The sequence below is a fragment of the Cryptomeria japonica genome, chromosome 9 (assembly GCF_030272615.1).
Source record: "Cryptomeria japonica chromosome 9, Sugi_1.0, whole genome shotgun sequence".
NCBI classification, from domain to species: Eukaryota; Viridiplantae; Streptophyta; class Pinopsida; order Cupressales; family Cupressaceae; genus Cryptomeria; species Cryptomeria japonica.
This window is the reverse complement of record NC_081413.1, coordinates 64,323,162-64,337,465: the sequence shown is the minus strand read 5'-3', so window position 1 is coordinate 64,337,465 and position 14,304 is coordinate 64,323,162. Positions and strand designations below refer to the sequence as shown.

Below are 14,304 nucleotides of genomic sequence, written 5' to 3'. Positions count from 1 at the left end.
CGCCCCAAACCTCGGTGACGTAGATAATCCTAAGATCATTTGTGTTGGCAACAATTGGAACCCTGTGTGGAAGGCCGCAGCCTTCAAAATCTTTATTATTCTTCTTCTTATGTACGAGAAGGAGACCATTGTCCCTGTAGAATTTGTGGTTCCAGGTCTTTGGATGGCCATTGAAAATAGACTTGCCACCGACGGGTCCAAATTGAAACCCTACCACAAGAAGCGCGCAGGGGACCCGAGAGGCCGGAAGGGCACCCGAGAGTCCGGAGGGGAACTCGATAGGATGGAAGGGGACCAGAGAGGCCGAGCAGGCGACTTGAGAGGCACGGGACCAAAGCGGGAGACTCTCGGGCGAGGCAAACCAAGAAAGGGCGATCCCAGAGGCACGAAACCCGAGCCAAATCTGGACACTTAGATTTTTTTTTTAAAAAAACGGTACGGTCGTACGGGTCCATACGACAGCTGTCCATATGGTCGATTTACCAAAAAAAAAAAAAATTAAAAAAATGAAGATGCCACGATGGGACCACCGTGCAGTGGATACACCGCTCACGCAAAGAATAAGACACGCAGCCGCACAAACACGCAGCCGCTTCGCCGTCAGTGGTCCACTGTACGGTTGAACTGCATTGGGCGTGCAGAAGGAGGACCGTACGGTGTGCACAGTTGACCATGTTGCCCGTACGCTGGAGGTGTGTCTGTACGGTAAGGAGGGTGTTGACTGCACAGGAAGGTGGTCGTACGATTGGAGGTGTCAGTGCTGTTGTTGACTGTAGGGGAGGTTGTATGGCTGGGGTGCCATCGAGGACATTACAGTGGGGAAAAAAAAAACGACGATGACGAGAAAAATCATTCGATGACATTTGGAGCCAGGACGCTAAAAATATTAGAGTGGAGAAGAAGGGTTTTGACATCTTAAAATATCACAAAAATGAGCGCACCTGGGGCGCTGCCCCAGACCCCCAGTTTATTTTTTGAGCTACAATACACTTTTTGAGTTGGGCAAAGGGCATTAGAGAAGGCACGATAAGTGTTGGGTTGTTCCGTACTGTGAGAAAGAAGCCTGCAGCTAAGCATTGGCGGGGAAGCCATAAGCCGTAGAGGGAGACAGATTTGGAGGTTGCAAACAAACAGAGTTTGAGGGAAGGCATTGCAAGAACGCGAAGTCATACAACACCAGATAGTTATTCAGTTCAGTTATTAGCCTTTGGGGAGTGTGATGAAGGATTTGAGGCGTCTCCTAGCCTTTGTGCCTAACGGTTGTGGCCACTTCCAGGCATGAATGGTACGCTTTGAGGAACTCGGAGTGTGTCTCGGCTGGACATGAGGTTACCTTGGTGGATGCACAGAGGACTTGGGAGGAGCTAACCACCAGGTTGGAGGCAGTACTAGCGTGAGACTTAGCTCGGCGTACCCAGGAGTTGGATGTCGAGAGGGCAATGCGGGTGGCTATCGAGGACAAATTGGCTAGGGAGATAGTATCATTTGAGTAGCAGTTGGTGGAGGCTGAGACTGAAACGCGTGTTTTGCAGACAAGTTTGGTTTAGGCACAGGAGGATTGTGATGTCGAAGGAAGCAATAATGGTGAAATCCGCACTTGAGCATCGAATGGTAGCAGAAAAGGGTTTTCAGGCGAGGACGCAGCAGGTGTATAAGTTCCGGGCTTGACTGGCGTCAGCAATTCTATTTAATGCCATCTCTATTTTGTATTAAGTCGTCCGGAGACAACTTCTTTTCTTTTGGGGGGAATGATGTTGGTGGCAATATTGTACATGAAAATAAAACTAGTTAATTAAGTTGTAATTGTCTTGGTTAGTGGCAACCGAGGGGTGGTAGTTGTGGTGCGATGGTTGGCGCTCGCACCCCCTCGGTATCTTTATATACTTCCGAATGTAACTTGTGATGGAGGATTATGAATGGAATAACATCTCTTATATTGCATTAGATATCTATGGCATTATTATTCTGCATTCCGTGTTTTATCTGCGTACTTTAAGTTATTCACCCGAGAGGGCAAACAGTCGGTGCAAAGGTTGAATGATCTTGTGTATGTTCATTATAGACTTCATCTTTGTTACTGACAAATCTTGGGCACTGACTTATCTTCCATCACTTTAAGGGAGGTTGATCCACAATCAAATCGGATCACTGAGGTTGACAATCTTGTCTTCAACAAAAAGGACCTTGCATGAGTTGATCGGGTGGATCGAAAGACAAAGGGGTAGCCATGGAAAAGGTGGAGGATAGAACACTAGCAAATAAACCATGAGGACACCCCTTAGATGTTGGTGTCACTAAGACATAAGTAGATATCACAGCTGCATCATCATCCAGGACCTATGTTAGATGCCAACACAAGACTTGTTGTGATATTGGGATGAGTGATGCAAGCTCCTCTAGACTTATATTTTTAGTTTGATATTTGTTTTGATGCCATGGGTTTTATAATCCATGAGATTTGTGTACATTTGAATTTTTCTATAATTTATTTATCAAACAATGCTGTTTCCTTGAGCTAAAATCGTATTTTATACTCGTGTGACCGATGTGTACTTGTGTATATGACAAAAGTTAGATGTTGGTGTCACTAAGACATAAGTAGATATCATAGCTGCATCATCATCCAGGACCTATGTTAGATGCCAACACAAGACTTGTTGTGATATTGGGATGAGTGAAGCAAGCTCCTCTAAGCCATAGACTTATATTTTTAGTTTTGATATTTGTTTTGATGCCATGGGTTTTATAATCCATGAGATTTGTGTACATTTGAATTTTTCTATAATTTATTTATCAAACAATGCTGTTTCCTTAAGCTAAAATTCTATTTTATACTTGTGTGACTGATGTATACTTGTGTATATGACCAAAGTAACTTCTATTTGATTAGTTTATTGTGTCTTTAAAGTTTAATTATTGAAGGGTGCATGAAATAGGTTTTAAATCCTTAAAAATCTCTATGTTTTATGTTTCTTTCAATTTCTAGAGTCTGCACCAAGTCTGGGTGCTGAGTCCAAGTCTAAGTCAAAATTGGTTTTCCAAGTTCGAGTATTGTAACATTGGAAATAAGTATCAATTTGGTAGAGAACTAATCATAGGTTGTTTGTATCAAGCTACTAGCTTGCTCCAACCACTTTATGATTTCTATGATTTTTGCTATGTGACGTGATTTATAATTGTAGTTGTTTTTTCTTTCATTTTTATATCTATGCACCCACACTTCGCATGCTTTTTGTATGTCTTCTCATTTTATTAAAAAGGGAAGCGATGCAAATTTATGCCCTCATATTCGTGTATTGGAACATGAAATTTGATGCATAATGTACTTATGACTAACATATTCATTTTGTAAAAAAATTCTATGATGTTTTCTGACTTATATTACAAGGAGTATTCTATTTGTTTTTCCCATATTATTTGGAGTCTTCCATGCACAAATCCCTATTGTACCTTGTCCCATCTTTGCAATTTTAGGGCTCTCTCTAACCATCCCTGAACTTCAATCCCATCTGCAAAGCATAGGTTAATAAAATTTTCAAAAAGGGCACATCTTGTCTATTAAGCCCTTTCTCGATTGTCAAAAACCACAATCAGGTAAAACAATGTAGTGTCAATCATATCTTAACTCAATATGCTTAACTTAATTTCAAACAGAACACAGTCAAACTGTCAAATGAAGATTACAAGTCATTTATCAAAGACACCACTTCTAATAACATTAAGATAATATTTTCTAAAGTGATTTGGAAAGTCCTTAAAGTAAAGGTGATTTAAAAGAGGAAGATCACAAAATTTGCTCCAAATTGTAAAATTAAGTTCTATATGAAGTGACTTGTTAAACAAATGCAACTTGGTGCCGTTTTGCATGGGTGACTAAAACAAATAAAAATTACATCAAACAGCACCAATTTACACACAACCATATTTAAGAGATTCTGTTAAGATAAGTTAATTTTAGTAAGATTCCCATTAAAGTTTGCAGCATTTTATTGTCATGCATTCTGACAATACACACACATTCTAATCTACAAGACAGGTAATTCAACCCTTCATCAAAGTTTGCTATTTAAATAGAAAAACTGACCATGTGGCTTATTTCTGCTTCTGCAAAAGCCTTGCCATCAGATAACATACTCCAGACAACTTTATCAATGGCCCATGAAATGCGCATGGCAAAGGAAGGACTTTTATTCTTCTCCTTGTCCATCAACCTTTGTTGTGCTGCCCTTTGCAAAGCTAACCTCAACAATGCAGATGCTGCCTTTCTAGCCTTGCGTTTATTACTCAGTTCTTTCTTCAAGTTTTGAACCTGATCAGAGTTAGATAAATGTTTTAGGAATATCATAAACCTCAGATCCAAATTAACTTCCATTAAACCTCATACTATGTTAAAAGTGAATAATGTCAAAATTTCTTTCTAACTCGACAATAATCTTTCCATATAAAAGTGTTTTTTGATTAGGCCCAAATTCTAAACTTTCAGATCCTAAATCTAGCTGTACTCATTCAACTATAAACTAAAAGTATGTGTTCCACTACTGAATATCTGATAGACCGTTAACAGAGACAGGCATCTAGACAGCTAGCATTAAATTCAGCAGGGATCAAGAATAAATTATACAAAATTATATTGATTTGTAATACTTTTATAAATCCATATGGCTAAAGTAACATGATTACAACAAGAAAATAAAAAATTCGCTATGATCTGCTCCATATTTTGATAATTTATCAAACCCAATTTTCTAAAATCCCATAGTGTTGTAAAAGAAAAGGAAAAAGTAATGCAACAAGGTAGTAGAACCAAATAATAGTCACATAAAATGAGCATCCTTACCAATGCAGATTTTCCATTTGACATCATCCACAACAAGGTGTCCTCTTTTTCTGGAGAAAAATCAGTCTCTGTTAAGCTAAGGAAACCTACTGCAATTGTCCTGACATCATCAAGCAGCAGCTTACATTCTCTTTCTGCCTGCTCAAGTTTAACACGAGCCAATTCAACCTCTTCCACTCCATCAGGAACAACCTCATCTGTCTCCTCTTCAATACCTTCTTCTTCATCATCGGGATGTAACAGGCTGCTCTTCCTAGGCCTGAAACAACACAACTTAGTGGTGTGAGAAAAAAAAAATGATGAAGCAAAACAGAAGAGGCACTCACATGTGATGCAAAAGTTTCATGCAAGCCTGTCTTATAAAAGCTGTTCATAAGTACACTCACATAACATATCCAGAGATAATAGAAACAAATATTGTACAATGAGTGGAAAAATATCAGCTCCCTAGATCTTGAAAATATGAAGTCACTTTTATACATAACTTCAGAATCTATATTCCTAAAACTATCTATGCTATTGAATTCATAACTTAATGCCAGCACAATTGATAAATTGCATTGCTGAAATGCTTGACAGGTTGACAAATGAAATTTTATCTGATCCTTATTACCTATAAATAATAAATCATGGCCTAAATAGGTCCTAATTACAATCTTAAAAGAGAACATCCAATCAGAACGAAAGTGAAAGGAAATGTATTGATGTCCATGAAAAACCATAAAAGGTTAATGGGACTCCAAAGTACCGCCAGTTATAAAAGAAAGTTAACAAGCTAGAAAGATACCAGTATAAGAAAGGTAACTAAATACAACTGTAGAAAGGTGAACAAAGTAGGGGTGAACAATCCTAAAGAGGAAAAACTCATATCCATAAGACATGGCATAAGTATGAAAAGCCCTACAAGAGGACCCCTCAAATAAACATTGAGCTGATAAGGAAGATCAAGCAAGAAGCTGTGAAAGAGTCAAACATTTTAACATCTGCAGTATGACGTGGACCAAGAGAACCAACAAAAACATCATCTATCACAACGAAATGCCACAAGAAAGATTTCAGATTTGAGAATGTTCATAAGGGCATGTATAACTCTAAGGAGGTTAGACTAGACAATCATAGGAGGAAATTGAGCGATCCCTTTGGAAACTTTACTAATATCAAAGGCTAAGGAGCATTTCATAGCAAGGAAATAAACAGTAATCCAAGTGGGAAAGGTTCAAATTGCTCGCAATCAAATTGTATATATGAGGGAAGATAACAAATGGGCATATTCCCTTCTTCACAAGATATATTTTTCCTAGAATCCTTTTACCACTTCTTCTACATAACAATTAGGAGATTCATTTGAAAGCTATCCTAAAGTCCATGTTAAAATTCACAAAGTACACTTTCCAATGCAATCCAAAAACGTTTCTGAAGTTTAAATTCCAGGCTACTGTCAAGGATACCAGAAGTGGCTTCTGTCAAGTTGGTATCCCTAATCAATGCAATACAATGTTGCCATGTGATTCCCTGGACACAGTTATTCATCCTCATCATGTTCAGATCTAAGAGGATTTGGCAGATCGCAGCAACCACACATGATGCTATAGCCAGTTTGACAGCACAACAGAACAGATGGATTGGATTGTAGCAGCATATAGAGATGTCTTCAACTCACAGAAAAGTGTACATTTGCACTCATAGGAGAAACATCCAATTGATTTGGTCCTTGGAACTCAGATACTCAATCAAACACTATATAGAAATTCTATGCTAGAGATTGGTGAAATTGGATGGCAGATATAGAAATCCATTTAGAAGAGCCACATTTGGCCAAGTGCCTCACCTTGTGGGAGAATGATTGTGCTTTCACAAAAAATTATGATATTAGATATAATATAATGTTAGACTAAACTTTGAACAAAGACATTTAATACTTGTGTTAATGATGTAAGCACAACACATTATTATCTCTTGAAGCAACTTGTTAAATAAGTTAGAAACACCAGTGTAACATCCCCATACTGTTAGCCCACATTGTCGTTTGATGTCAAAAGCATAAAGTGCAAACTGCTTGAAGTATATAATATCTGTGATAAAGAAGAGCTTTTGAGTTTTGTAAATACCTTATCTATTCTTGTGCAAAATGCAGTCTTTCTGAACGCATATCCTTTGTTGCACAGAGTTAAGTCATTCCTTGATTAGATTGTCTGGTGCAGTTGTCGCTGATATCTATCATGAAGTGCAGAGGTTGATAGCAAAATGAAGCTCTTGTGTTGAACCTTGCAGATTTCTGTGTTGTTTGAGCAGTTGCTGTTGTTACTCTTTTGATCTGAACTATACTGTCATCGGTTAAGATTAGGTACTTGTTGAAAGATAATAAACTTGATGATTCTGTTAAGCGTGCTGGAGAATAATTGTATAAAAAGCGATGAGTTGGATATAGTATTTTGGTTAATACTTCATGATGATTATTTGAAAAAGAAATGAAGTTTAGTTTACTATATTCGGTGGCTGATTAGTTGTTGGATAGTTATAACTGTTCTCTTTTTAGTTATAACTTCTTCTTCATCCACAATTCTTAAATATACTTCGCTTTCTTTTCAAGTTTGGTGGAATAAAAAAAAAAGGGAATTCATGAAGACATTAATATCGCAGATATTAAATAAGAGAACCCGTGTTTTAAAAACACTTTGTTTTAGTATGTATAAACTCAGAACAGCCATTTCTGGAAACATTTCTTTCAATTATGTATTGATTCAGTACTACCGTTTCTGAAGACATTTCATCAGGTGCTTTCTGTGGTTATTTCTTCAAGTAGAAAACAGTATCACAGTAATAAGGAAATGACAGGTATATTTAGTCAAGCAATTTTCACAAGTCTATTTTTATGAGTATACGATTGAGTTAAGATTGATCATCATATTGTTATAAGTCTGATCAACATATCTTTATATCATTAACCTGTCTACATTCCAAATAACTGTTGCAGAGATATTATGTCAAAGTAGGAAAATACTGTTATTGTTTCACATCTGAATACAGGTCCTGAAGAAAGTTTGTTGGTATTATTCACGTTGAATTCAGGTCATCAAACAGTCTGTTTGAATTCAAATTGCAGAAGAACTATTGTCAAATTTTCAGAGATCAGATTACAGAGAAATTTGTGAATCTATTTTGTTCAGATCATAAACTTTCATTGATACAAGTTATTTTGTAATTATTTCTGAGTTGGTGCTCAGATCACTGAATTGTGATAGTTGATGAATTGGTGCTCATATTGGAGTTTGGTGACTCCTTAGGGTTGGTGCCCTTAAAATTGTATTTGGATTCTATTGTGAGGCCAGATTAGGGCAGTAGATCCTAGCGGCATTGCTAACCGTGGTTTTTCCCATCCTGGGTTTCCACGTAAAAATCTTGTTTTGTATTCTTGTGGTTGCTTTTCTTTTAGTTTCAGTTGCTTTCAGTTGATAAAAGTTTTGAATAAATATTGTTGAAGTTATTGATGTACTACTGATTCAACCCCCCCCCCCTTCTCAGTAGTAGATCAGTGTTCTATACATACATCAATAAATACAAGCATACACTCATTGATGTGTGTGTCATACAATTCTTTCAAACTTTGTGCATTCATTCTTCTAACATTTGGTATGAAAGCAAGAAATCCTATGAAGCAGGCACAGATTCAGAGAGAGGAAACCCATGGAGAAACGCCAGACCAATTCAACACAAAAGAAAATTGAAGGGGTAAAGGAGAAATTGTTATAAAATCTGTTGTGCATTCAAATCGACTGTCCAAAGAGGTCAAATTGTCATTTCTGTGAAAGCCAATGTCCATCAGATCATTGTTCTTGTGGAAGGCTCTGTCCAAAGGAGTCAAATCATTGTTGCTGTAAAAGGCACTTTTCAAATTGCTGAATGCAGTCAAATCAGATTGCTATCAACAGACCTGTTTGAACATCAAATCACTGTCAAACATATTCAAGGGCCAACTGCTTAACTGTCACAAAGTTTATCAAACAAAGGAGAGAAGATCAACTGGATCTGTCAACAGTGACTGCTGTGAGAAAAAAAATTGTGTAGGAGCAACTTGACAGGGGGAAGAAGGCCAAATGTCCCTGACTGGATCTGCACAGTCACAGTCTGTTGTGCGAAACTGTCTCTGTTTGTTAAGGGTTGGATTGTATTGTTTGTTAAAGGCTGACTTCATGTAATGTCCCTCTTTTAAAATTGGATTTAATAATAAATGCTAATAATAAAATTAAAATATAACAGAATAAAAATAAAATCAAAATTAAAATAATTAAAATTTAGTTAAAATTAATGAATGGTCAAAAGGCATGAAATGAAAAGTTGTGACTCCCTCAAACATGAGATATAAAAGGAGATATGGAGAAAGGAAGAAAAAATGGAGCATGTGAATCAAGGAAGGAGTAAGGAAAGTAGAAAGGAATGGGAAGTAAATAGGGAAGTGACTCTTTCAAAAGGGTATAAATTATGACGGGTTGTACTCTTTCAAAGGGTGCTAATTGTGAAAGGTTGCGACTCTTATCAAAAGGCAGACATGATGAAAAGGTGTGACCTCTCCCTCACATTGGAAGATATAAAGGGGAAGACAGATCAAATGGAATGGAGGGGAAAGAAGTGGAATTGGAGGAGATCTAAAGCAGATTCAGAGCAGAAGTATATAGAGGGATCTGAAATAAGATTTGAAAAGGGAAGAAGAAAATAAGGTATGCAGATCTAGAAGAAGAAGATATGTAGATTTTAAATGGGATATATGCAGATTTGAAAAGCAGTAAAGACAGATTTGAGAAGTGAGAGATAGGTGAAGATTAAATAAGAAGTGAAAGGGTAGCAGTTGTTGCCAAACAGATGTATCTTTTCATAACCAAAGGATGTGACCCTTTTAATCCATGAAGGGTATAAAGTGAAGGAGACATCATTTGAAGAAGGATGGAACCAAGAAGAAGATCAATCGATCCATTCAAGGGAGCATCGAACTTCATAATTGATTTCAGAATAATAAAGAAAGGAAGCCAGCAGACTTGATAATAGTAAGGGCAAGATTTAGGGAAATCCCAAAAGGGGACATTACACTTCAGCTGATTTGAAACTAAGTCTTCACTGACAGGTTGCTGTTAAGGGCCAAGTCTTCGTAATCAAAGGGAGACTGAAAAAAGAGGCAACTAGTGCTAAGGGCCTCGGCTGATTTCACAAGTACAGGGCAGAAAAATACTGAACGAATTCAAGGAACTGGATTTTGAAACTGAATAATATTTTTGAAACCCTTTAAAATTGTTTCCTGCAAACATACAAATTTTGTCCTAATCAACTTTTATGAAAATCTTGCATTATTCTGCAGAACTTTTTCATCACGGTCAAGAAATTTTCTTGTATACCTGTTGTGACCTTTTCAGAGATCGCCCCATTGCTAACGGGGACCCCCTCTTTGCCAGCTTTTTGCGTTGTTAGGTTAGGGTTTTAGCTGCTTAGTGGGCAATTTTGCGTTTCCCGTGCCCGAGTCTCGAAGTTTTGATCATGCCTAGTGCCGTCTAGGGTTTTTTGAAGTTATAGGATCACGTTGCAAACGTTGATATTTTAATGATCCTAAGTTTTCTGTCTAAGTGTAGACCTATTGAACGTTAACGTGTTTTTAAACACGCGCATCAGTGATTTTAAAGTGCCAAGGTATTCACAGACGTTTTGGAGTTGTTTTCTCGCTCCTAAGGTATTATTTAAATTGATTTCACACTTTATTCCAATATTTTCCTAGCGTTTCGCTCATATTTTTGGAAAATTAGCCTAAGTCTAGTTTAAATTTAATGTTTCTAAGTGATTTTGAGTGGTTAAAATGATAAAATCCTAAGGGAAATCCTTATTCCAAGGGTTAAAGGGTCAAATTCCATGTTAGAGGTGCTTTTCCCCTCACATTCCAAACTACCCAACCCATTCCCCCACTCAAAATCCACACTACACATGGGTTTCCCTGAAATCCATACTGGCTACTATTTTCCCTCACTGTTTATCCATACCTGGATCGAATTTCCCCTAGAAGTGCTAAAATTTGGCCAAGTGTCAGGATTTATCCAGACTGCCATCGATTTTCCAAAAGGAGTGTGGACAACGTGAGGATGATTCCATGCCTGGGTCGATTTTCCACCAGGATTTTTGTGACAACGAAGTGAGGATTTTTGTCCGGATTTTCATCCAGACAAGGATCAATTTTCCCCTGAGAGCATTTGTAAGGATTTTTGTCCAGATTTTCATCCAGACAGGGATCGATTTTCCACTGGGAATATTTTGAAGAGTTTTGAGTCAAGATTTTCATCCAGACTGAGGTCGAAATTCCACCAGGGAGGTTTTTTCCAAGTTAAGTGAGTTTTGAGTGTGGATTTTTGTCCAAGCTCATATCGATTTTCCCCTGGGAGGTTTTTTGTGTGCATTTTGATTAAGTTATGCATGGATTTTTGTCCAAGCATGGGTCGAATTTCCCTTATGGGGCAAATTTTGACATTTTAATGATTTTTGAAGGGATTTTTCAATCCCAACCCAAATCGATTTTCCCCTGGAGGCTTATTTTTGATCTAAATTGCAATATTTTAATAAATAAGCCACATTTAATTGCTTTTAAATAATTATTAACGATTATTTAAAATTTAATAACTTGCAATAATCATTTAATATTTGAACCTTCTAGAAGCAAGTTAGGTTTTCACCAAGCAAGTATTTGTATAAGTGTTTTATCCCACATTGCTTGTGTGGTGAAAGTGAGAGGTGAAAGCAAGTATAAGGGAGGAGACTTAGCATTATTTTATTATTATTTCTGCCAGGTGTCTTCATGAAAGTGATTTTTCTCCAAGTTGGGCGAATTTTAGCAAGGCGTTTTTGGTGAAGTGTGGGATTGAGGATTTATTTTCCTCCATTTTTTCCAGCTTGTTGATCTATTCCCCTTGGCTGCCATTAAAGACCAGTTTCAGAATTTCGATTTTGCTAAGTTTGGCGATTTTTTCAAACTTTAGCATTTTTTGGTGAAAATTGGCAATTTCATGTTTGGAGACTTAGGCGATTTTTCCTCCACCATTTTGCTTGTTGTTCAGACCTTCATTGCTGCAGATCCAAGCTGCCATTAACAACATTTTCAGATTTTCAGTTTGGCGCCATACTTGGAAAATTTCGATTTTGCTTGGGAGGTGATTTGGTGCCATATTTTGGTGATTTTTATTCATGCTTGGTGGCTGCCATCATTTCCAGCCTGCTGATTCGCTTCAGATCTGAGGTTTGCTTCAGATTTTGACCTCCATTAATGGCTGCCATTAATTTTCAGACTTAAGTTTTTATTGGCCAGCCAATTCCAACTTAGGCAATTTGCATTTGGAGGTGTTTTGTGGAGTTTTCTGTGCATTTTTTAGACCATTTTATTGCTGTTGCAGGTCTGAAAACTCCATTGTTAGGCGGTTGTCTTCAAAATTTTCATTTCCAGCCACCTAACCATTTTGGAGATTTTGCTTGGAGATGATTCCTTAGCCATTTTTCATCATTTTCAGGGTTTTTTAACTAGTTTTCAAGGTGCTGGTAAGTCTGAAGTATTCAATTTTCAGACTTGTCTTCAGAAATAATTTTTTTACCAGCCATACTTACATTCTTGAAAATGATTGTTTTGATCATTAGAACTGATTTTTATCAAGATTATGCACATTTTGAAGATTACAACATGTTTTAAAAGTCTGATTTTCAGGTTGTCTTAAGAATTGTTGACCTCCATTGTTGACTGCAGAAGGTGTCTTCAAACATTCATTGTGTGAAAACACAACCTTTCACACCTTTCTTTAGTCATCATTTATCCGGTATACTCCTTTGCATTTTACCTTGCATATTTTCTAAGCATAAGGAGGTATTCGTGAATTTTGTGGAAGGCTTCCATGCCTTAGTGTTATCACACTTTGAACTTAATTGTTAAAATTTACCAAGTGTATGGATTATTTTCCTAACTCCATGCTCTAAATTAGCTAAATCTTTAGAAAGTCAGGAATTTTATTAAGAATATTATTTTCCTAAGTCTAACTTCGAGCTTCGTACAGGTGCGATGTCAAAGTCGAGATAAAGGAAAGGAAAGAACTATTGAAGACTGGATTTTATCCAGAGTTTAAGATTTCATCTAGATGGAAGGAGATCGCTGATACAAACATACATTTCCTGGACTTCGACCAGATGCATTGTCGGATGTTCGGAGTCAGAGATCAAGTTCCTTCCCCAGCATATGCGAATATTATGAAGAGTGGCATTTTCCATGCCGCTGGATTTCCACAGTCCATACAGTGCAGTGAGCTTATCCTAGAATGTGCACAATGTTACGATCCGCTCACAAGAATGATTAAGACTCCTAGGGGCGTTGTCATCGCCTACCTTGCTGAGGATGCTATTGCAGAGGTGTTCGGAATTCCACGCGGAACAAACATGAAGGATGTGACCAAGGAGGATTATGCAGAAAGATACACGAAGAAGATGGGTGTATGCAAGAATTTAATTAACAAAGAGTGGATGCTTGAGCCTAGGTCTCATCATTCCAAGGCTCCCAAGACACTCATGTGCATAGATTTTAAGGAGGAATATAATGATTTGATATTCCTACTCAATAGAGTGATGGGGATGCCGCGAGGAGCAATATTTGATGGATGGATGTTCTACTTCATCCAGGATTGTCTTAGAGGCACACTAGTGAATTGGTCCAAGATTATAAGTGACAACCTGGATTTTCAGCTGAGGAATGTAGAGCGGTCCAAGTCATTCGCCATGACTTCTTACCTGGTATACTTGCTTGCACAATTTGTTTCATATAGAGGATTAATATGCAAAGGTGAAGTCGAGAATGGGCAAGGACAGTTCAAGAGTCATGAATGCTACCCCCAGCTGAGCATGCATAGAATTGAAGACAATAAGAGAGTAAATGATGCATTCACTATGTACATCACACGGATGCTACAAGGCGGAATCCACAGAAGATTGTCCAAGGAGGCAAGAAAATTAATAGAAAAATATGGATCGTGGTATATATAGTTTCCCACTTTCACATACCTCAAGATTCATGGGTTTCAATCTAAACCCAACAGACTTACTAGGTATCCAACCGACAGAATGATATTGTTGGAAGTGGTGAGACAACTTCTAGAGTTCGATGTTATCTAGAGAGAGAAGCACAGGACAGGAATGACATTCCCTATTTCAGTTGGGAAGACGTCAGAGGTTTGCCAATCCGCCATAGCCGCCAGCACTGCAAGTGAGGAGCTTGCATTCTATCGATTTGCTACATAAAAGAAGAGAGAAAGATTTGATCCAGACAAGAAGGTCGGAAGGATCAGAGGAGAGAAGTTCACTCACAAGATTGACATAGAATATTATTGGGCTAACTTGATGGACGAGCAAGCAGTAAAGAGAAGAATGTGGTCCAGAATGTTAGTGGATTTCATGAGAAAGTGTGGACTTTT

At 37.7% G+C, this 14,304-nt stretch overlaps 1 protein-coding gene across 2 annotated transcripts in view; it reads right to left on the bottom strand.

Moving 5' to 3' along the window:
• The window catches only part of LOC131033478 (protein SABRE), a 278,075-nt gene that overhangs the window by 80,580 nt on the left and 183,191 nt on the right, over positions 1 to 14,304 (bottom strand). For both annotated transcript variants that reach the window (XM_057964713.2, XM_057964714.2), the window contains 2 exons: positions 4,838 to 5,096; positions 4,085 to 4,309 (listed from right to left, as the gene is read on the bottom strand). In XM_057964713.2, the coding sequence (XP_057820696.1) occupies positions 4,085 to 4,309; positions 4,838 to 5,096 (484 nt within the window). The remainder of the gene's footprint in view (positions 1 to 4,084; positions 4,310 to 4,837; positions 5,097 to 14,304) is intronic.